Below are 23,493 nucleotides of genomic sequence, written 5' to 3' on the forward strand. Positions count from 1 at the left end.
TGCCCCAATAATGTTTACCTTCAAAGGCACTTTCCCCTCTGTCTACCCCTTAAACGTTCCCAGGATCCCACCCCCTTCCCTGTCCTGTTCTCATCGTCCACACCCTTCCTGGGTGATTTTACCTACTTCCAGAGCTGCAGCTCTGTAGTGGCTCTCAAGCCCCCTTCTCCAAACTTCCTGGGGCTTTAGAACCCCCAGCCAGGCTGCTCACTGGACATTACCTTCAATGTCCTCAGGTGAACACATCTTATGCTGAACCCTCAAGCTAAAAACCTGGGAACCCCTAGACTCTTCCCTCTTTTTCCCTGCCACGTCTGTAGCCGGTCAACTGTGAAGTCAGGCCAGGTCTACCTCCTAAAAAGCTGTTTCTGAATGCTCCCCACTCCATTCGCTCATTCATGAAAGTGATCTAAAACGGAGTCTGCCTAGGTTCCGGATCGACAGTTTTCAGTAGTGTGATGGATCATTTTAGGTGTCAACTTGGCTAGGCCCGTGGTACCCAGATATCCGGTCAACCATTATTCTAGATGTTTCTGTGAAGGTATATTTATTTTTCTATTTTTTTAAAGATTTTATTTTTAGGTAATCTCTACACCCAATGTGGGGCTTGAATTTACAAGCCCGAGATCAAGAGTTGCACACTCATCTATCAAATGAGCCAGCTAGGTGCCCCTCTGTGAAAGTATTTTTATTTTTAGTTTTTTTTAATGTATTTATTTTAAGAGAGAGATAGAGAGAGAGGCAGAGAGAGCTAGCACAAGTGGGGGAGGGGCAGAGAGAAGGAGAGACAGAATCCCAAGCCGACTCTACACCATCAGTGCAGAGCTGGATGTGGGGCTCCACTCGACTCTTGAACCGAGAGATCACGACCTGAGCCAAGATCAAAAGTCTGATGCTTAACCGACTGCGCGCCACCCAGGTGCCCCTGTGAGGGTACTTTTAAATGAGATTAATATTCAAACCACAGTCGACTGAGTAAAACAGATTATCCTCCATAATGTAGGTGGGCCTCATCCAATCAGTTGAAGGTCTTAACAGAAAAAAGACTGACCTCTGATGAAGAAGGAATTCTGCAAGCAGACTGCCTCTGGACTCGAACTGCTATCTTCTCTGGGTCTCCAGCACGTCAGGCCACCCTGTAGATTTTGGACTCGACGGCATTTCCAACAGAATGAAACAATTCCTTAAAATAAATCTCTTTCTCCATTTCTCTCTCTCTCATATGTATTATATACATATATCCTATTGATTCTGTGTCTCTAGAGAACCTTGACTAATACAATTAGCTTCTCTTCAGTTTCAGGATAAAAACCTTAAATCCTTACTTAGCCCACGAGGCTCTTCAGTCAATTTAGCTCATATAGTGCCTTATGTACAAATGAGAAAAAGCCACCACCTCTAGGCAGGGCACACAGCTTGGTGGGTGGAACACGGGTGCGCCCTCCCTCTTAGTATGGTGGAAACGTGGACGACCAGACAGAGCTGCCCTGCTTCCTGATGAACCTCTGCCTGCCACTTTAGCCTTGTCTTTGTGTTCATTCTTTTCCTCCCTCCTCATCCGACACCCTAAGGTCCGCGCAGCTCCTAGGTCCCCGTGCTTCTTTGCCACTATGCGTTTGTATATCCCGTCATAGCTGCCTCAAGGTCCTTCTTGCATTCTCCCGCCAGTTCCCCGGGCGCATGCCTTCTCCCGCCAGACTTTGCGACCCTCAGCCTGGCCCAGCCGCGCGCACGGCCTCTCTCTCTCTGCTCTGAGTTTCAGCCCTTGCTTCATTGATGCTATTGCTACTTGATTACTCGCCTAGGTTGGGGAATCATCCAGGGAAGAATTTGAACTTTGATCCACCGTGCTGGGCACTCGTAGGTGCTCCATAAACTTCTCGCACAAATGAAAACAGGGACGTGTGAGTGAGAGAGAGAGTGAGTGAACGGATGGAGGGAGGGAGGGCACCAGGCTAGCGGTAACAGCAGGAGGCGCTCACCGGGAGTGGGCTCCTTTCCTTGCGCGGCGGAGCCCGGCCAGCCGGCGCCCAGGAGGAGGACTGGGCTCGGGCCGGAGGAGGGGGAGGCGGTTGCGGCTGCGCCAGCGCGCGGTGGCTCGGCAGCACCGCGGAGCCCAGCGAAGGGGAAGCGGACTCGCGGGGAGGGGGACGGGGCCTGCGGGGGAGGGGCGCGGCGCCCTCTTGCCGGCTCCGCTCTTTCTTTCACCCCGGGGTCTCCAGGAATGGAAACGGCCCCCGGCCAGGCCGGAGCGCGCGGATGAAAGGCGGCCCTCGGCCGGAGAGAGGAGCCTCCTCCCGCCTGGGCGGAGGAAACTGGTAGTGCCGGGGGTGTCCCGCCACGCCGGCGTCCCAAAGCGGGAGAAGGGGGCAGTCCTGCCCCCCCGGGCCGGGGTCCCCAAAGGGTACCCATTCTCGCTGGCATCTTACCACCCCGCCATGGGGTCCCGCCCCGACTCTTGGATCGGAATCTCGAATCCCTTCTTGCGTCTTTCCCCTCTTTCCTCTGGGCCTTGGTATGCCCCAGGGGACAGATGTCTTGGGATCTTTAACATTTGGGATGCTGCAAATGCCGAAGTTAAATGAAATACCTCCCGGGAGGGAAGGCCGGGAGGAGGGTCGGGGAGAGAGAAGATGGCCTGGACAAACAGGTCCTGAAGCTTCGAGGCAGGAACGGGGGGCGCGGGGACAGGCGGGCGGCGCCAGAGCTCCATGGGACAGGTAAGGGGGAAAACTTAGGGGGACGCAGCGCGGGTGAACTGGGGGGCTCCAGCTCCTGAACCCGTGGTCCGTGGCCTGAGCAGAGCTGGCCCTACCAGGAACGGAGTGATTTACAAAGGGGGTGGGAATTTCAAGTTCCTACCCAAAGTGCACATTTCCGACTCCTCAACCCTTCTCCTTCGACCTTCCCCACGCCTGTGGATCCCCTGGCCAGGTTCCGGGAAGCCAGAAAGCAGCCAAACAAAAGGAGCAAAGTCTCGGGCCGCCTGGATGCGGAGGGGCGCGGTGGGGGAGGGGAGCAGGGTGGACCGGACAAAGGGGCTTTTTAAGGAAAGCCGAGAGGTCTGATTTCAGGGCGCATTCCTGGCTAGAACCCACTCCACCATCGCCTGCTGGAGGCGAACACCTTTCCCAGTGGGGACGGAGAGGAGTGGAGAAAGAAACCAGTTAAGGGACCCTCTTCCACCCTCCTTCGCCTTGAGGGTCCCGGGCTATTCCCCTTCTTTCTGCACTGCTGGCTCCGGCGGCTGACCATTGATCTGTGAATTCGTTAAGTGGGATCTTAGGAGTGCCTGAGACCGTTCTTTGCTGGGTGCTGGAGGCAATGTGAAGATGGTAGATGAGGCTCTTGCTTTCAAGAACTTCCAATCTCGTGCATCAGAAGAAACTCAAAGGGACTTTTTGAAACTGTGGGAGTGGATGGCCACAGTGTGGAAGTTTCCTGATGCAGCACTTCTCCTTGGGAAGTGAAAATCCTAAAGAGATGCAGTTTTTCTCCTTTGAACAATCAGATTCCAAGTACTCTGACTTTATTCAAGGACACTCCCCGTCCTCACCAACTTGTGCTCTGGGTGTTGATGCTCTGGGGGTTGGGGCAGGGCACTGATCTGAGAACCCTGATCCCTTAGGCCAGCGGGCAGCAGGGCACTGAACCCCAGCCAGCTCCTGGGGGTACTATCCACCTCCCTTTTGGTATTTTGCGTTGAGTGGCCTGGCAGACAGTGAGATCCAACCCATTGGATCTAGGGTTCTTGGGAGAATTGGTTGGCTAGTCGCATTCCAGACCTCACGTTCTGCTGGGTCAGGAAATGCTGCATGTGAGTTTGAGGGAGCAGGGGGTTTACAAAAATTCCAGAGGATCAATGCGGTGAGTTGATTATCTGCATTTCTCTCCTCTGAACTCAGAGAGGGGGGATTACCTGATAGTGGGGTTCTTCACTGGGTCCCGGGCACCAAAGCATCTGTGGATAGAATTCAGAGGGTTTGTGAACTTAGATGGGAAGAAATATCTTTATTTCACACCAACCTTTAACAAAAATTTAACATTGCCTTCAATCACGAAGGCAAGAAACCATTGGCAGTAGCTGTGGCTTTGCCGTTGATAGAATTCACAGATAGTTTACGGTCACATCGCAGTTGTTCTGTCTCGAAGCATCGTTTACATTCATCGCTTCTATGAAACTATCCACTGCCACATCCCGTTTAACATTAATAAAGAAGCATTATATATTACTATGTGTTTGTTTTTAGAACTGTATTTTAATATAATTCGTTCTCCTGGTGATTCTCTTCATTTCTTTTTTGTGCATTAAAAAACATGCCATGGGCTGGTTCCAGAGATTTCCAACACCCCCCACCTGGAGCTGGGGGATGGGCAAGGTGGAAGAAGGGGACTAGTTCCACTCAGAGTCAGTCTCTCTGTTTGTCTTCTTTGGAAGAATGTGACAAGCCAGTAGGGGGAGGGGAGGGCTGCAGGCTCTTTGGGACACCCAAAGCTGGCTCCACATCACGGGAAGGGTCTGCCCCCGGTTGGGGGGGCCCCCGTAGCCTCAGCCTGGGGAGAGGAGGAAGTGGTCAGCCTGGAGGACTCTGGGGCTAGCATTGTTTGGAAAGAGGGTGTGTATAGGATGTGAAGGTGAGCTGGGTATGTGTGTAGGGACTGTGGGGGATGCAGGTGAAGGGAAGGAGGCAGACAGGAACTCTGTCCGGTGACACAGCTCTGCTCTACAGGGGACACTTGGTGGAGCACACTTCTACCCGCCCAGCCACGGGGAAGGGGAAGGGGAAGGGGAAGGGGAAGGGGAGGGCGTTTGGAGATGGGGCTGGGAGAGGGGAGCGATCCAGAGAGATGCTGAGGTGCTGATACCCCCAGCGTGAAGGGACACAGTGGGAACATCAGAGTGGGAGAAAGGGAGGTGGTGCGATGTAAGCCTTGAGGGGTGTAGTCCTTAATCTGTATCACGTCTGTGTGTTTTCCACGTGGAGCCACAGGTAGCCTTGCTTCCCCCAAAGAAGTGGGCTGAATTCTAAACAGTTTTGGGTTTGTCTGAGGATCAGTGGGGTGGGAGACCTGGGGGCTTGTTTTCTGTAGAAAACAAGTTCCGTTTCGGTCCCTGGTCCCTCATGTTTGGGGAGTGGATTTAGAGCCTGGGGTCCAGTGGCTCTCCTGTGGCGTAGGGGCTAGGACTGGGGTTCAGCTTAGTGTGCTGTGGACCCTGTTGAGGGATGGATGTAAGAAATAAATAGGCCTTGATGATCCTGGGAGGAAATGAGTAGGATGAAAAGAGAGACCACTCTTGCTTTCTTGGGGACCCTAGAGCCTTCCCATACGGACTTCCATAGTTACTGCCTTGCCTGAAATTTCCTTAAACCTGATTTGGGAGAGACAAAACCCAGGCCTTGCTTTCCATGACTGTGTATGGAAAGAATCATGACCTATTCTTGTCATTCTGTCAACTTCTTGTTGGTATTCCCCATGGACGGTGGCCTTTCACCCTGCTTCTGGGGGTCTCGAATGCCTTGACCTCTCTCCTTGCTAAGGGTTAGCAAGGGTTAGGAGAGCAATTGTGTGCCCTAACCATTCACCACTTTTGCATTGGAGTCCCCTGAGGCCATGAAGACATGACCCCCCGTTGCCTTCTTCTGGGGTTCCTCCACGGGGAGCCCCTCTCTCCCTCCTCACCCCACCCCCGGAAGGCTAGAGGCCCAGGAGCTGCCTGCTGGCAACAGCCACGGCAGGATTAGTTCAGGGAAGGACTTGCTCACCTGCTCCTCCCCTCTGACTCAAGTCGTAACAAGTAACCTGGTTCCCCTGGCCCGGCAGGCAGCCTAGGAGGAAAGGCAGCCTACAAGGAAAGGGAGGCAGGCCAGCAGGCGGGACCAGAGGGAGGGGCGGCCATCGGCAGCGGCAAGTAGAGAGCTGGAGCCAGGTCAGAGGAGAGCACAAGGGAGACTGGCCTGTGGCCTGGGACACCCTGAGGCGACATGCGACACCCCTCGGCCCCCTGACCTGGGAACGGGGCTGTTTCCCGGAATCCTGGATTAAACCCCAGAAGCAGGTGAGAGCAGGGCAGGGTGGAACAGGTCTTTGGGGCTGGGGGGCAGGCCGGCCCGGGAGTGGGGGGAGCCCCTGTAGTAGCCCCCGTCACCAACTCCTCCTCCGCCTTGTGTCTGGGGCGTGGGATGATAGGGGGGTGTTGGGGGGCCCAGATGAGGAGCCCCTTGCTGTAGGTTTGCTACAGTTTTGCTGTAGTCCCCAGGCCTCAGTCTCCACAGGAAGAAGCGAGAGGCCCAGGACCTGGTTTCGGGGGCACACGGGTGATCGAGGAGGGTCCTCAGTGGCTCAGCCTGAGGGACGCTGCACCGGTGTTTCCCTTCCTTCCTCTATGCCTCTTCTTTCCTGTCTGCCTTTTCCTGGGGACATTGTTCAGTCAGGTGGACTGCTTCTTAGGACCCAGCCCTGGGGCTTGCCGCTTAGAGCTGAGGGTCTGGAGGGCAGGGAGAGATTCCTGCGTTGGGAAGGGGTTGGGCATGTTCCCTGAACTGCCTTTATCTGAAAGCAATGCCTTAAATATCTAAGGCTCAAGGGACTCCTGTGGTGCTGGTGGAGGCGGGAGCTGAGCTGATCCCTTGGGCTCCCGGGGCAGGGTCCCCACGGCCAGGAGGGCTGCCTTGGCAGGGCACATGAGGGCGACTGCTACATGGCTGTTTGGGGTTCCTGCTCAGCCCGGCATTGTCCAAGAGGTCCAGATTCTGAGCGGGGAGCTGGAAAGGGCCTTCCCTGGACACTGTCTAGTCTTTGCGTCCACGAGGAAAGGAGGCTGGCCGGGCCAGGTAACTTTCTCAGGACAACACAGGCAGTAGCCGAACTACAACTTGAAGCTCTCAACTTTGGGTCCTGTGCTCTTTGCTTCGCTTGGAGCCGTGAGTTAGCCCAGAGTGTGCCCAGCATCAGACCCTGGCAGCGTGTGCCCTTGACCCTGGCGGTGAACACTGGAGGAGAGGGGGTGTGCCAAGGGGGCTCTCCTCTCATACCCACCCCTCTGTCTGCGTAACCCTACACACCGCACCAGTCAAGGAGGAAAGCAGGGGCTGAGTTATCGTAACTTGCCAAGGCAACTCCTTCGTGGTTAATAATTAATTAGCAAGTGTGACTAATTCATGGCTTCTCTCCCACATTACCTCCTCCCTTGTGCAAAGCAGAACGCTCACCGTGCTAGCTGAGACACCCTTGCTTCCTAGTTCTGGCTGGGCCCGGGCCCTGGCTTCTGGGGAAGGTCAGAGGCTGCCCGCGGTGGGTGGGAGGTGGGTGAGCCGCCTGCCCCTCTGTCCTGCTCTCATCTCCAGGGGGCATGAAGGTTTGGGAGGGATGGGCCATGCAGAGGTAACTCTCACACTAATTACCCTGTTCTGGGTTTCTAGAACACGGGCTGGTCTCTTTGGCATGTTTACAAAGGCCCTACGTAAACATTTCTTTTTTCCCTTTCTTTCTTTCTTTCTTTCTTTCTTTCTTTCTTTCTTTCTTTCTTTCTTTCATCCTATCATCCATTGTCTGGACTTTCTGGGAAAAATGCAATTTCACAGTGCAGGTACATGTTGTTATCAAGGCTACCTTTTTATTGCTATTGCCCACGGTACTTCGCTGGCCTGTGCCATTTATGGAGGTCTATAAAAGCGCTCCATCGGTCCTGCTCTTCCAGTCTCGAGAGGCAGAGGTCCTACTGGGGACCTGCTGTTCGAAGTCCCTTCTCCCTCTCCTGGCCTTGTGTTGTGCTCGGCTTTCCCAGGGCTGACTTGCCTCTGCTGTTGGCTGGTGGCAGAGGGGTGGAGCCCACCTCCTCCACCCCGTGGCCCTGTGCCGTGGGGAGGCAGGATAAGCTCCAGACAGAAACTCAGGAGGACTTTTGGACTGTTGCTCAATGGGCTGACTCAGTGAGGAGGTGGCTGGGCTCTCCTTCCAGACCGCCTGCCTGGGCTCCTCCCGCCCCTCCCTACCCCTGCTCCAGCCAACAGCTACCAGGCCGCGGCCAGCTGAGACCCTGACCCAGGGATGCGGGCTCGGTGAGGAGCAGGTGTTGTTTTGGAGACTGGTACCCCTAGCTGGGCCGACACACGCTGAGACTGTACCTGTGCCACCCAAGTGCTCCAGGGAGATAGAGGAGTGGGTGGACTTCTTGTCCTCGGGTGGCTTCCACTCTAGTCACACAGCCCCTCCCCCTCCCCCGTGACCCTGACACACACACACACACACACACACACACACACACACACGCCAGGTCTCCTCTGGCTGTGGGGGATAGGGGATCTCAGCTGACTCCTCCTTGAGGGGTCTCCTAGACATAGTGGCTTGGGAATTATTTCAGAACTTTGGGACAGCTCTCTGGCACCTGCCTTTGGATGCATACCCTGGTCCAGAGGGCAGGGCAGCCTGGGCTTTGAGGACCCGAGAGCACAGGCTTGGGTGGGTACCCAGTGCCCAGCCAGGTTTGAAGTGTTGTCACCCACTGGGGCAGCAGGATGGGTCTCATGCCTCCTGGGTTCTCGGGCTGAGGACGGTCAGCCCATGGCGATCGACGGCTGTGCCCCAAGAAGACATCTTCCCCTTCCTGCTTTCCTTTCCTCCTTGCTTTGTCCTCCCACCCATTTTTTCTTATCTTTTCCTTTTCATTCTCTTTCTTGCTCTTTTCCTTGTCCTTGTCCCCAGTCTCAGTGGTCCCTGTGGCCACCGCTGCTGTTGACTCTCTTGGGCTGAGAGGCCCCTCTCAGAAGGAGGAGGCAGGAGGCTAGGGTGGGCCCAGAGAGCCCCCGAGAGCGGCTTTGCTGGTGAGGCCCACAGAGCCTTCTCGGTAGCACCCCCAGAGCTGAGAACCCCCCAGGCCAGACTGTTCCAGAAATATGGCCCTCACTTCCACTCCCCGTGCCCTCAGATATCTGATCCTTAGGCTCTGTTTGGAACTAAGGGGTTTCACATCTATCTTTTTGTTGTTGTTCTCTTAAAAGCTGGGGAAACTGCAGGCCACTGACACATCCTGGCTCAGCTTGGGAACGGTGTCACCCCTCCCTACTCTGTGCCCCCTCCTCCCAGAAATCCACCATGGAGAGTAAGGATGAGGTCAGCGACACTGACAGTGGCATCATCCTGCAGTCTGGTGAGTGGTTTGGGGAATCCCGCCACATGGGCCCCCTAGCCCTGCCTCTCTGAGGCTCCAGGCCCTAGGCCCCAGGCCCCAGGGCCGGCCAGGCTGAGAAGCTGGAAGACTGGAGTAGGGGGAGGGCAGGAGGGGTGGGAGAGGGCTCTGCTGGGGGCTAAATATGAGAGGGACTGCAGTTTTCCTGGATGGTCTGGCCTGGAGGTGTGATCCTATCTGGAACAGGTCTCTGCAACTCTGGCCCTAGTGATTACTAAGAAGTAGAAAAATCTTATCTGGCTGATGGAAAGGTCCTGTCTCTTTGGTTGGCCTGAGTCTGTGGGCCTGGTCTGGTCCTGACAGAAGAGAAGAAAGAAGCATGTGTGTGAATGAGAGAGAGAAAAAGAGAGAGGGAGAGGGAGAAAGGAAGAGGAGGAGGCAGCAGTGAATTGTGTGGGTGGAGGGTGGGAAGGGTGAGAACGGAGCCCTGACCAGGTAGCCCTCCCACCACCTGCAGATGGCCTGGTGAGGCGGCCCTTCCTTTTGAGCTGTCATGTTGCCACCTCGGACAGCCAGGAGATGTGGCGTTTGTGGTTATGACACAGGCCGCAGCACCTGAGATCTGCGATCAGCGGGCAGGCATGAGGCTGTGTGTGTGTGTGTGTGTGTGTGTACACGTGTGGGCCTGGGATAGCTAACGAGTGTCTGAGAGGGGCTTACCCACCTCGGCTTCCCTGAGCCAGTGCCCTGTGGCCCCCCCTAGGCCCTGACAGCCCGGTGTCCCCGGTGAAGGAGCTGACCCACGCGGTGCGCAAGCAGCAGAGGGCCCTGGAAGAGCGGCTGGAGGCACACCTGGAGGAGCTGAAGAGACTCTGCCTCAGGGAGGCGGTGAGAGCCTCGGCCGGCCCCTGGTTCCTCCCAATAACTTGGGGTTAACGGGGGGAGCCCTAGAGCCACATTTGGGGATGTTTGGGCTGAGGGAAGGGAACCCCGTTTGTGGGAGAGTTCTGGAAATCAGATGGGGGTGTGGTGCCTGGAGCCCCTGACCTGGGCCCTGAGCGGCCCTGAGCGAAGGAAGTAGCCAAGGTGGGGCCCCCAGACACGGGAGGGAAAGACAGAGGGGCTACAGAGGGAGTTGACAGAGGTGCCTGTGGGAATGTAACCAGGGCCAGAGTAGATCTCTGGCGGGGGTGAGCAGAAGGTAGAAGGGAAAGAGGAGGGAATGCGGAGGGTGCCCTGAAGAGGCCAGTGAGACAGGCCTGGGGGGCGGGATGGGGTGGGGAGTGGGCAGGGGCCTCTGGGGAAGGATGGGCACAGGCAAAGGGGGTACCGGCTATGCTTGGTTGGCCAAGGGCTGGGCAGTTGGAGCGGGGCCTGGCTGACGTTGCTTCCACTGCAGGAGCTGACGGGTGTCTTGCCGGCCGAGTATCCCCTCAAACCAGGGGAAAAGGCCCCCAAGGTCCGCCGCAGGATTGGAGCAGCTTATAAACTGGACGAGCGGGCCTTGCACAGAGAGGTGAGGCACCTCAGGGGGCTGTCTCTCAACCTACCCCCCCAAATGTTGATCCCTGAGCCAAGGCCTCACCGTCTGGAGGGGCAGCTTCTGAGGCACAGGGCCCTCTCCTGGTTTTTGGCAATCTCCACCACCCCCCGCCCCCCGCCATCACACCCAGTCAGGGTGCTCGGCTCCGTGTCGATGAGGGGCACCCACTCACATGTAGCCCAGTGGCCATGGGGAAGGTGTGCAAGAGCTGGGGACTCACGAGAGGACCCTGGGTTTGTCTGGGCCAGTAGGCAGAAGATCAGTTAAGAGCTCAACCACCAGCCCAGGGAGGCAATGGCCCATTTAAACAGGTTATTCTGGCCCCTAGGGCTGTCCTCTTTCTCAGCGGGGAAGGCAGGTGGTGAGGGGGCGGCTCGGGCCCCGGGGTTCCTTCCCCGTGGTGCGAAAGGTGGCAAGTGTCCCCTGGGCTCGCCTGCCCGGCCCTTGGGGTCAGGAGGGAGAGAGGCCCACGTTGGTGCCCGCTCTGCCCGGCTCAGTGGGCAGGTTGGCGGGTGGGTCCCCGTGCCGGCTTTTCGGGCCCACAGGTTTGCTCTCGGGCACCTCCCACCGCTCCACCTTCCGCCCCAGGGCCCCAGGGCCGCCTGTGCTGCCGTCTGCTTCCCGGGCTGGGGGTCCGTCGGGGCCCTTCCCTGGGTCCCCACGGCCACTGAGCCCCCTGCCTCTCCCACTCCTCAGGACCCCCTGAGCGGCCTGGAGCGGGAGCTAGCCCTGCAGCTACAGATCGCCGAAGCGGCCCGCCGCCTGTGCCGGGAGGGGAACCTCAGCAGGCAGGCCCGCCGGCAGCGGAAGCACGCCATGCTGCAGGAGGAGAAGAAGCTGAGGGAGCTGGAGCGCTGCCTGGGCGAGCAGCGGCGCACCAGTGGGCCCCCTCCCGCCGCTGCCCTGCCCCTGGGCCGAGGTGAGCCAGTCGCCCTGAGAGTCCCGTCCCGGGCCACGCGGGCCTCGTGTGAGCTTGGGTGGCATGGCCCCGGGGCCACTGCATTCGCCTTCGTGCCCAGCACTGTGTTTCATAGTCCAGATTGGCTTTAGCTGGGAAACCTGCTTCCTCGGTCCACCTCTACCCCATCCTGACCCTCTGCAACCCCAACAAGCTGTGGCCCAGGGCTTCTCCATCCCGTGAGGCCCTCTCCCCCAATCTCCTTAGGAAGCGTCCCATTCCTTCCACGTCCGCCTCAAAACCCACTGCCCTCAAGAAGGCCTTCTAGGCAGAAAGGTGCTCCCCAGGCTGACTTCGAGCTTCTTCCCAGGGTCTATGCAGCTGCGGTAGCCAGGTCCACCCTCCTGCCCTCCAGGCCCCAGGGGCTGGCTTATATGGTCAGGAAGCATGAGGCTGACGTGAGCCTGAGGCTCTGAGCTGACGTACTGTCCCCCGGCCTGAGCGAGGCTGCTCAGGGACCCAGGGCTACTCGTGGGATGTTTAGGTTGAAATCCAGCACCACCAGTGCCACACCCCACCATCCCTTAAGCATCTAGAACCACCCTGGTCAAGGGGAATCCCTCCACTTCTGCTCTTTGCTCTTACTGTGCCTCTAGTCTAGTCCCTGGGCCCCGTGGCCCAGAGACCTGGGGCTGTGGGGCACCTAGAAAGTCGTCCCTGCCCAGGACCTGCCATTATTGGACACCGGTGCACCCAGCCCGGGTTACCTTCCAACAAGTGGTTCTGAGCCCTCAGTTGTGTTGGCTTTGCCCTCTCCTGATGCAAACCCAGCTTGTCAAGTCCACTCGCAGCCCTACCTTCTACTTCTCACGGCATCATGCCCGTCGCTTGCCTCAACCCCTGGCCTCTCATGGGGCCCAGTTGTAGGGGAGGGACCTGGGGTGAAGAAGGGAGGGGTGGCCTGGGGCCATCCTTGGAACTGGAGACCAAGGCCTTGGTCTGGGCTTGGGGAATTGTTTACTTCTCCCACACCCTCCGGCTCCTACCCCTGCACCTTGGGTTGGCTTTTCACAGAGGCTGCTCTCCTCTTCTGGTTGGGGACGCTCATATTTAGAACCCCCCCGTGCCCCGTGGCCCATGCTGTGGGCAAGGGGATGCTCCTAGTACAGGTCTCCAGAGTCCCCGCTGCCGCACGTTGTCTCTGATGTAGGTGAGAAAGGGTGTGACCAGACACCTCCCAGGTCACCTCCAGCAGAAGTCGAGAATGAGCCGAGAATGTCACCTCCGTGTGACAGTTGACCCAGTAAACCCAGGAGACCGTGCACCTGACCCAGGCTCAGAGGGCCAGACTTCTCTGGGTCGACTGGCTCTGGCCTGGCTGCAAGACAATACTCTGGTCTCCCAGGCTCAGATGGAAAAGAAGTTCTCCATCCTCCCTCCACTCCGACAGGATCCCCAGGACTTGAGCCCCCCCCCCCTTGAAAGGCAGCCACTGACTTGGCTTGTGGAAGTCCCTGAGGGGCTTACCTGCGCTGTGCTGGTAGGGAGCCGGTGGGGGAGTGAGAAGTGCCCCTGTCCCAGTTTGCCTCAGCCCCTCCTGTGTCTTCTCCAGCCCCATACTGCTCAGCAGCCTGCAGATGTTGGGGTGGCAGAGGGTGTGGGGGGATATCACACTGCTGCTGCCATTGTAACCAGTGATGCTTCTCGTTGGGGGTATGAGCGGGTCAGGACGTGCCTGGAGCTTTCGTTAACCTTCCATGGGAGACAGGCGGTTCTGAAACCTCGGTGCACTCAGCTGTAGAGAAGAAACCTGGGGTAGCGGCCACCTTTCACCCTCCAGATCAGAGAAAAAGACGCTGCACCCTCCACCTTCAAACCCTGTCTTGCCGGTGGGCCTGAGGTCCTGGGTTCTAATGTCCTGCCTTGGGAGCGCAGGAGGAAGCAGCTCTAGACCAGTGATTCCTTCTCTGGCTCCTCTGCCCAGCTGTGCTTTCCCCAGAAGGAGGAAGTAGAAAGGGATTAATAATTAGTTAGGAGCTGAGAGGTGTTTTGAATTAAAAAGGAAAAAAAAGCAAACAGAAAAAAAAAAGAAAAGGAAAAGCCACCCTGCCCCCTTGGTCTCCACACAAGGCTTATTCAATTTAGGATAATTACTAATTATGCCAAGTGGGGGTAATTAGCTAGTACCTTGCAGGTGGCAGGGAGCAGTCAGGTGTTAAACTAATTCACCACAGTGAATTTGATGAGAAATCCCCCTACGCCCCCATGACACACACCTCTAATTTTAGTAGGTGCTCGGAATGCGTTTGTGGACTGACAATACCTTCCTTTAGCAATGCTATCTATTGGAATTTCTGCGGTGATGGAAATGTTCCATATCTGTGCTGTCTATAGTAGCCGCTAGAGCATATGAAATGTGCCTGGTTTGACCGAGGAACTGAATTTTTAATTTTATTTCATTTTAATTAACATAACCCCCATGCAGCTAGTGGCGACGCGTTGAACAGTGCGGCCTTTGAGAATGTGCAGAGTTGGTGGGTGTGACCTCTGTAGTTACCTCCTCACCTGGGGGGTCCAGCTGCCAGTGCTGGACTGAGGGCAGGGTGAGGTTGATCCGGGGCTGGGTTGGGGCAGTGTGGCTGAGACAGTGAGCGGCCCTCGGGAACGGCTGTGTTTGGCTGGCAGATAGATGTGCTCCCTCCATGTCTTAACTCTACAAAAGCAGCGGGTCTCCAGATCACCCTCTTTGCATTGCATTTGTTTGGCCAATGAGTCTCTGACATGCTTGTTTTTATGAAGATTAGGGATGATGGGAGATGATGTCTTTCTTCCCAGATCATAGAGTCAAACCAAACACATGACACTAACCCCAGCTGCATCACGGGACCATGATAGTAACAGTCCCACAAATTCTTCAACTTGACAGATCTGTAAAAAAGAATACTCTTTATTCTCCGAGGTTTTGTAAAAGATCAGAGGCAAAGAACCAGAATTCAGTAAAAGGGTGTAGCCTCACTTGAACCCCAAAGCAAAGGCTAGTACGAGCCAAGCACAGCATGGCCTAGCTGGCTACTTGGGAGTCGCCCAGCTCCTTGGGCAGAATGCCCTACGTGGTTTAAGAACTACTCTGGGTAGAGTTTTTTAATTCATTTAAGTTGTGGAGCAAAGGTTGACAAACTTCTATAGAGGCTCAGTAAATATTTTAGGCCTCATGGGCTATAAGGTCTCTGTCGCAACTACTCAACTCTGCCATTGTGGTGCAAAAGCAGCCAGACCTTATGTAAATAAATCTGTAGCTGTGTTTCGATAAAACTTTATTTATAAAAACAGTGAGTTAACTGTATTCGGCCCAAGGGCCCATAGTTTACCAGTCGTGGTACAAAGGATTTTAAGATGACTGGAATTGTTTAACTGTCTTAGAACTTTCTAGATAATGACTTGTGCATTAGATGCTAGCTAACAGGAGAACCCATAAATGGTAGGTAGCGGTGACAAGCCAGACTCTGGTCAGACTGTCTGGGTATGAATTCTGACTCAGTCACCTTTTGGTGGATTGGCCTAAGCCATGTTACTCAGTTCCTGCAAACTTTGGTTTTCTTAGCTGTTACATGATGATAATAGTGTTTACCTTACACGGTGGTTATGATGACATAAATTAATATACATAAAGTACTTAGAAAACTACTGGTACAACAGAAATATTGGCTATTGTTCATTTCCCCTCATCATTGTTATCAAACATAGTTGAAAATACTTTGTGAATTCCATCCAGGTCAGTAGAGTATTCTCAGGGTCTAAATGTTTCAGTTTGTTCAAGGGCAATGGCAAATGTAAGTTCCCTCTGATTTCCTGGGTCACAGCTGCTCTTGTGCCATGCAGAAATGTCACACTCCCATTTCATGCAAGTGACTTGCCGTATCACCAAGTGAAGAATCAGATCGCTGTGAGTTGATCCCACAACTCCACAACTCAAACTGCCACTTTGCGCTGCCCTTGGTACTGGTAATGCAGGGCTTCTCAGATTTGGGGTCTTTGAGTTGAGTTGTATTCATGATCTCAGAAGACTATAGAAACGTTAGGCAAATTATTTCCATCCCAAAGGCCTTCCAGAATGACACTTCACCTTTCCCTTCCACTGCTGAGAAACCCTGTCAGAAAAAGCCCTGGCTTTTTTTTTTTTCTTACAGACAGGGAAACTGAGGCCTAGAGCATTGAAATGGCTTATTCAAGGTTGTGTAGCTAATAGAAGAGCTAGGATTGAAATCAGGCTTCCCATTTCCTCCTAGCTTCTGATTTTTTTTTCCCACTTCCGAGTAATAAATTCATATCTAACATAGTATTTAGTACACAGTTGGTATTTCCTGATACGGGATGCTATCGGGAAGGGGGTGGGGTCAATACTGCCGGATAAGCCAGATCTAGGAGTTGATTTCCTCACCTCTTTCTCTCCTCTTTGACTTTTCCAGAGCTCAGCGCCTCAGATGACAGCTCTCTATCAGATGGGCTGCTCCTGGAGGAAGGTGAGAGGGGTAGTTTAGGCCTATTGTCAGGATTGGGCTCATAACAGAAGACAGTGGGGCTTTGGCAGACTTCACTGCTAAGGACTTCAAATGGGGAGTGGAGATTTACTGAACTAGTGAAGGCAGGAGTGCCGGGCTGGGCTCCAGGTCTCTGCTCCTACTTGATGCTAATTTCTATGTGCCCTTGCACACGTTCATTTGAGGGTGGGGATGTGCTGACCCTTTGCCATTCTAGAAGTTCAATCATTTTGACAGGGAAGGAAAAGGTGAATTCTAGCAGAGCCTATGGGCTCTGGGGTCCCTGCCTTTGCCCTGGGACCCTAAGAGCCATCTGGCCACAATCCTTGCCCTCTTTGAATAGAGGATGGCACTGGGGAAGGAAACACTGTCCATCGATTAAGAACCCTGTTTATAAACCTTAAGGATGCTGGGGGTCAAGGTGGACCAAGAGGGTAGCGCAGTCCTATGTAGGGGAGTGTCCAGGTCAATAAGGAAATAGTGCACCTGGGCACAGCATGAACAAGAAAATTAGGTAAGCGGAAAGGTAGCTGCAGATATAATACTAGGAGCAAAGGTTAGAAGGTGGAATGATGTGAACTAAAGGCAGTCAATCTGGGAAGGTTTCTTAAAGGAGGCAGGTGTAAAATAGAGCTATGGGTGAGGAAGTCCCAAAGGAGAACAAAACATTTTTGAGCATCTGGGCCTGGAGCCACAGCCTGGAACAGCCAGATAAGCAGCCGTGGGAGGAAGAGCAAGGCGTGGGCCACAGAGGTTCTTGTTGGGCCGATTTCCTGGCCACTGCCTTCACCAGGTTTCTTTTCACTCCCCGCAGAGGAATCCCAAGTGCCAAAACCTCCCCCAGAGTCCCCAGCTCCACCTTCCCGGCCTCTCCCACCCCAGAGCCTGGAGGGGCTGAAGCCAGCAGGACCTGAGACTGGGGGCCTGGAGCGGGCCCCCATCCAGAACAGTCCCTGGAAGGAGACCAGCCTGGACCATCCCTACGAGAAGCCCAGAAAATCTTCTGAACCCAACAGCGAGTCCAGGTCAGGACGGGGAGGAAGGGGAGGGCTGGAAGTGGGTGGGAGCTGTGCTTGGCCAGGGGGGTACAGGCAGGGCAAGGCGTGGGAGACTGCCCCTCTCCTTAACTGTGTGATGGTGAGAGATGTGAATTTTGGGGCCCCCTTCCACGGTGCCCCCTTCCTCTGCACAGCTTGACGCCCTGAATGGAGGCATTCTTGCCACTGACCTGTCCCTAATTCTTTTGCAGCAGCCCAGCCACCACGCCACAGGACGGGCCCGGTGCCTCCAGCCTATGGCTGCTGGAGCCTGCCTCCTACCATGTGGTTCCCATCCGCAGCGTTCCTGGCCAGCGGCAGGGCCGCACCAGTGCCCCCGCCACCCCTGAGATGCAGGGGAGGAGGGGCCAGGCGCAGTCTCTGAGGTAAGAGACAGGTCACCCCAGAGATGCAGGGGGAGGCGAGACCCACTATTGAGAGCTTACATTTGGAGGGTGGTGGCTTCCAGGATACAGGTGGGACTGGGTGACACATGGCTAGTACTGTGGCTTCTCCATCCCTTCTTGGGGCACCTCTCAATAGAGGCTTTGCCATAATCAGCAAAACCAGAGGCAAGTCACTTGTGAAGCAAGCTGTTTTCTGCACAACCCAATTCAAGTTCCAACCCCCCCCCCCCCAACCTATATTCTCCTATGGCACGAGAATATGTGCCTTGGTAGATACATACTTTTGCAACTGTTTAAGATTGTTGTATTACTGGTCGCTGACAGTGGATGATTCACTCTCTCAATTGATGTGCAGTCGATTCTCATTATTTGTGGGAGTCTGATGTCCTATAAAGTCACCACAGACAGTAAAGTAGCAATACTGAACCATTGCTCCTAGGGAAAGCACAGGGTGAGGCTCTCGAGAGCTTCTGGTCACAATATTTTTGTCAATCGATCAGTCCATAACCTTGTTTTATGTGTGTTTCTGTTGAAGACACCTTATTTAATATATGCTGTTGACCCATTAACATTGAACTGGCCAATGGCACTGTCACTCATGCCCGAATAAAACTCATCTCCTATGTATATTCTACTGAAGGCACCTTCACACATAGCCTTCCTGCCCTTAGGAATACCAGACAGCACTTCAGCACTATGCTTAGGGCCATTCTAAACAGTGAAGTCACCAAGAAAAAGTACAAGAATATGAAACGCGTGACACTAAATAGACTGTGGCAAGAATACTCGTTTATGGTACGAAAGCCGAAACAAGGAGTCAGAGCATTGCCTTGTTCGGTCTCGGCTGGGAATGTGCCTATTGGGCATGTCAAAGTCTTCACCATTCTGTGTGTGCGTCCACAAATGACCACAAAAGTATTGTGGGTGTTGACTTTGAGGCTACAAATGCATTTTGACTATGGGGGGGGGGGGGGGGGATTTGCAAATACAGAATCTGCAAATAATGAGAGTCAGTTGTATGTTATTTTCCAAGTGCTTTATCAGTATTCTTGGTGATAGTTTCAGTGACAGCGTTATGAAAGGCACTGTTAGCTACACCCCACGGAAAGCCCTGGGCACCACTGCTGGGCTCTTCTGTCAGTTTAAATTCACTCATCAGGCAGCACTGGACTGGGTGCAGCCTGGGACAACTGCTCTCAAGTCAGGCCATGAATTTTATATTTTACATACTCCCAGGGCTATTTTACAAACAGTGCCTTTGTGCAAACTGGGAAAAGGGGCTGGGTTTCAGCCCCTGCGGGTCTTGGGCTGCCCCCTTGTGGAGGGTCGACCTGCGTGCAGTCCCCCTATGGTAGTTTGGTGGCACCGCCAGAACAACATGCCACAGAGTGGGTGGCTTAATGACAGGGATTTATGGTCTCACCATTCGGGAGGCTGGAAGTTCAAGATCAGGGTGGGGTTGGTTTCTTCTAAGGCTTCTCCTTGCCTTGTGCATGGCCATCTACTTCCTTCACACGGTCTCTACCACATGACAGCTTTACAGGTCCAGCTTAGATACCTGACCACGGATTCTGTGGGTGTCATGTGGCTGAACACAGGGTCCCTAAAGCAGCTGAAAATAGCCCACGTGGCCGTGGCACGCTTTGCACAAAGCACAGAAGTGTGAATGCAGCAGGAGGGATACGTTGAATGGCACACCAGGCCAGGAGGGTGTCTGGATGCTTCCTGGAGGGGGGCGGGGGAGGTTCTGCCTCACCTGTTTATCTTCACCAACCCCCCCACCCCCACCCCAGGCCCAAAGGACTAGATTCGGCCTCCCCGACTCAGTGCGTCTCCCCTTCCCCCCTCAGGATGGATTCCTTCCGGGCGGGTCCCGAGGGCCGAGGCCGCAGCGCCTTCCCCCGCCGCCGCCCCACTCACTACACGGTGACGGTGCCCGACTCCTGCTTCCCCCCGACCAAGCCCCCGCTGCCCCACCCCGCCTACCACTCCTGCTCGGAGGACAGCGGCTCCGACGTCTCCAGCATCTCGCACCCCACGTCGCCGGGCAGCAGCAGCCCCGACATCTCCTTCCTGCGGCCCCTGTCTCCGCCCGAGCCGCCCCGTCCCCGCGGGGCCTGGGTCCCGGCCGGCGCGCACTACCCCAAGCTGCTGCCGCCGCCCGGGCGCTACGTGCTGGTGGCCGAGAGCCACCTGCCACCGCCCGGCGAGTGGGAGCTGGGCCGCGCCGCCCTGGGCCCCGCCTACGAGGAGGACGCGGCCGCGCTGCGCTGGCAGCGGCTGGTGGCCTCCCGCGGCCGCCTGGTGCGGACGCCCTCCCTGAAGGACAGCCCCGCGGGCCGCGCGCTCAGCAAGGCGGCCGTGTCCGAGGAGCTCAAGTCGTGGCACGAGCGCGCGCGCCTCCGGAGCGGCCGCCCGCACTCGCTGGACCGCCAGGGGGCTTTCCGCGTCCGGAGCCTGCCCCCCGGGAGAGAGGGCTTCGCGCGAGCCCCTGCTCCCCGGACACAGGTACGGGCGGCCCCGGGGTCACGGGGCCTTCCAGCTGGGGGAGGGCTGCGATTCTAGCGGGCCCCAGAGTAGAGAGGTTTGATGCCACTAGGCTGGGGGCCGCGCCGTCCCCAGCTGGGAAGGACAAGCCACAGAACCTTTCCTCTTGGCTTTGGAAGGCACTCGTGACCCCCCCCCTCCCCCCACGCACCTCCCAATTTTGCCTCTAGCTCAAGAGCGCTCACCCACGTGCACTGGTGGAGGTAATCCTGGAAGAGAGCGGGACTCTTTTCCTTATGGGCTCCACAGATGATCCGCAAAGCAGATAAGCCTGTATTCAGAAGCAGAAGTCCAATCCGAATTAACCCCCAAGTTTCCTGATGTGAAGGCCCAGGACAAAGGGAGAGTCTGGACACGTGTTTGCAGAAGCCAGGACCTGTGATTGCCTGTGGCGCCACGTCCCCTCCGGTGGCCCTCCTGGCTGCAGGGCTGAGAAGCAGGGTGGCTAATGGTTAAGTGCACAGGCTTATCAGCCTCTCAAGCCAGGCTACGGGGGGGGGGGGGGGGGGGGGGGGGGGGGGGGGGGGGGGGGGGGGTTCAAATCTCAGCCCTGCTCCCTGGAAGGGATATTAATGATTGGACAACTATCTCAGAGGGCCATGAACTTTAAATGAGTTATTATGTGTAAAATGATCAGAACAGTATAGAGTAAGTATAAGTAAGCGGTATTCTTATCCGCCAAGGACCAGATTGGTAAGGTAGACATGAGGTAAGGCTGCCCACTCTGGTTTCAGTGACCCAGTTTCTTCATTCTGGAAGTAGGGATAACACACATGCGTCTTGTCTCCTTTCTCCCTGGCATGGAGGGCTCTGCAGCCTCCAGAAGTTACCAACAGGCTGCTTCTTTGAGACCCAAGATCCCTACCAGGCCCAGCTGCACATCCCTCCCCCACCCACCAGGTCTCTGGGCTGCAGCTGGCATCCCGGCCTGGCAGCGGCCTGGCCTGGGTCCCAGGCCGCACCCTCCAGCTGACGTGCTTTTGCCTTCCTGCCAGCTTGGACCTGTCCTCAGCCCAGGCCCAGCCTATCCCAACCTGCCAGACAGGGAGGGTGACAAGAAGTGAGCCCAGGAAATGCGGGGAGGAGGAGGGCAGGGCGCCTGGCACACCCCAAAGAAAGTGGAGTGGAAAATGGATAAAGGGTGATCACTGGGGGACATAGAACCTCCTGGAAAGGCAGGGGCTGAGTGCCTGGGCCCCTGAAGCTGCCAGTCAGTGTCCTTAAGGCAAAGGGATGGTGTACCTGTGTTTGCTGTTTGACGTTTCTTCCTGGTTTGCTTACAGATCTCTCCTTTCTTCCTGACCCCGGCAGGTGACCACAGTGTATGTGCCCCGGAGATCGCCCGAAGGGGCCCCTGTGCAAGTCTTTGTGCCTGAGAACGGCGAGATCATCAGCCAGGTGTAACCAAGGCCGGGTGTCACCACCGTGTGCCCTGAATGCCTCAACCTGGCTGCCGGAAAAGACTGTTCCACAGCAGGGCTGGAGCCGAGACCTCCCTGCCTCGAGTGCCTTCTTCGGCTCCTTTACCCCATCGCGGGTCGATGACCTGGAGCTGAGCCTTTTTTTTTTTTTTTTTTTTTTTAAATGTCTTTTGTTCAGAAACCCTGGCCTTAGGATTTATATTGTGATTTGTCCTCAAGATCCCAATAATATGATGATGCTTTCTTCCCCAGAGCTTGGTCTACTGGACTTAAGGCATTGCCTGTCTGACTGACAGCATTTGTCTCCTTCTGCAAGACAAGTGGCAGGGGACACGTGGAGCAGAGAGGGCCACGTCGGGATTCCTCACAGACTATTCTCTGGCTCAGAGCACTTCCCCGGAGAACAGCTCCTGTCTCACTGCCGCTGGAGGCACACTAGTGCGCCTCACCACCCCCATTTCCCAGCTCTCTGGGTACTGTAGGGGTGCCTGACAGGGGGAGAATCTTCTTCCCCCTTTATAATGTGCTCTGTGATGCACACACGAAGTGGTAGGTTAAAGACCACACATCCTGGTGGAGTATTGTCTCCCTGGGCCCTATTTTCCTCACCCCATAACCCCCTCTGGAGGGCCCCCAGTCACTCACCATATGCTCTCTGTGCCGTGTGGGCTCCCACATCTACCCAGACCTCTGAGCCTTACGTTTGAGGCTTCACCGGACTGTAGCATTAGGAGGCCCGGGCTGGGGGCTGGCCCGTGGTGGTGTTTGGTGGAGAGCAGCCCACGCTTTGACCACCGTCTCTGGGCATCGTGAGAGCTTGCAACCCCACCCATTTCTCTGTCATCTTTTCATTATCGTCCTAAAAACGAAAACCTTCCAGATATCTTTGGAGAGGCACCACTGTTGTGGCATGTTCTCCTAGGAGGGGGTAGGGGTCCCTGCCCTTTTTACCCCTCACCCAGCTGTGCTTCTGCTTTTGAGACTGGATTTCCTTGAAAGAGAGCAAGTCCTTATTTTTACAAATATGGGAATACTCACTCTTAAGGGCGTTCATTAATCATCCCATCTGCTAAGACTTGAGCAGGCCTGGACACTTCCTGTGCTAAGACCATCCGATAGTCTCTGGGTTCTCGTCCCAGGGCCTTTTTGCTGCCTGGTCACATACTCAGATCTCCTGCCTCAAGGAGAAAGCACAGAGTTGAAGCTTGGTGGTGTTAGGAAGAACGGAGTTCTGATTCTGCCCATGCAGACCCCTTTCCCCTCTGAGTGGCCTGGACTTGGACAGAAACTACAAATACAACTTAAACCCCCAATCACTTTGATGCCTGACCCCAAAGAAACACAGTTCTCCCCACTGGACAGAAGGCAGTGTAGCCAACTGCACAAGGGTGCCGAGGGAGGAACTTAGGTGGCCTGTCAGGAATCCGGGGGAGGAGAGGAGAGCCTGAGGGGAAGCACCCACATTTCTGTCACTGACCTCTTACCACATCCTGCAGCTCCCTCCTTTTTGGGTGGACTCTGGCCCCATTATGTTAGAATGTCCTAGTTTGGATGCTGTTCTCTTCCATTTTATCTCTGAGCGCCTGTCCCTGGTGTAAAGCTATCTCCCCTCCCCGTGTCCTCCTGGGAGCCCAGAGCTCCTAGGCTGAGCCAGGAGACAGCCCACCACCGCCCCCCCCCCCCCCACACACACATGAGGGTCCTTTATGTTAACTTATTGGTCCTGTGTAATGCCTGGTGCAGTTGCGAAGTGGCTGCATACTTGGCTGCGGGGCTGGAACTGTGTGGGTTTTAGTGCCAAATATGTCAATAAAGTCTGTTCTTTGTGATTGGCCTGAGCTGATGAAGGGTTCTTTTGTGCCAAGTTTTCTGAGCAGAGGTTTTGCCCAGCCCTCAAGATGCCTGCCCAGGGAGGCAGAGTCGCCTGGTCTCCAGCGGGTCTGGCCTGGTCCCTGGGGAGCAGGGGGATGGCCGG

The 23,493-nt window shown here is 55.6% G+C and overlaps 1 protein-coding gene and 1 long non-coding RNA gene across 3 annotated transcripts in view; one reads left to right on the forward strand and one right to left on the reverse strand.

The window, feature by feature from the left end:
* The window catches only part of LOC111558359, a 29,383-nt gene extending 15,809 nt beyond the window's left edge, over positions 1-13,574 (reverse strand). Inside the window, exons 1-2 of the long non-coding RNA XR_002739148.2 lie at positions 13,096-13,574; positions 1,052-3,961 (exon numbers count right to left, since the gene is read on the reverse strand). This is a non-coding gene — a long non-coding RNA (uncharacterized LOC111558359). The remainder of the gene's footprint in view (positions 1-1,051; positions 3,962-13,095) is intronic.
* Positions 2,414-23,356, forward strand: INAVA (innate immunity activator). Of its 2 annotated transcripts, none has more exons than XM_023247625.2 (10): positions 2,414-2,720; positions 9,000-9,148; positions 9,891-10,015; positions 10,527-10,643; positions 11,367-11,589; positions 16,035-16,088; positions 16,921-17,131; positions 17,356-17,529; positions 19,401-20,058; positions 21,409-23,356. In XM_023247625.2, exons 1-10 carry the CDS (start codon positions 2,518-2,520, stop codon positions 21,499-21,501), a joined length of 2,007 nt encoding a protein of 668 aa, XP_023103393.1. In that variant the 5' UTR covers positions 2,414-2,517; the 3' UTR covers positions 21,502-23,356. The 2 variants fall into 2 exon arrangements, with proteins under 2 accessions (XP_023103393.1, XP_023103394.1); XM_023247626.2 differs by lacking the exon at positions 2,414-2,720 and adding an exon at positions 5,866-6,058.
* Positions 23,357-23,493: the final 137 nt, after the last annotated feature.

Source organism: Felis catus, chromosome F1, assembly GCF_018350175.1.
Source record: "Felis catus isolate Fca126 chromosome F1, F.catus_Fca126_mat1.0, whole genome shotgun sequence".
Taxonomy (NCBI): Eukaryota; Metazoa; Chordata; class Mammalia; order Carnivora; family Felidae; genus Felis; species Felis catus.

Bases quoted from the DNA above. Each gene is read 5' to 3' on its own strand.
- INAVA (XM_023247625.2), top strand. From the start codon at position 2,518: ATGCCCCAGGGGACAGATGTCTTGGGATCTTTAACATTTGGGATGCTG. The intron at 11,590-16,034 runs GTGAGCCAGTCG...TGACTTTTCCAG, and splicing joins TGCCCTGCCCCTGGGCCGAG to AGCTCAGCGCCTCAGATGAC. The intron at 17,530-19,400 runs GTAAGAGACAGG...TTCCCCCCTCAG, and splicing joins GGCCAGGCGCAGTCTCTGAG to GATGGATTCCTTCCGGGCGG.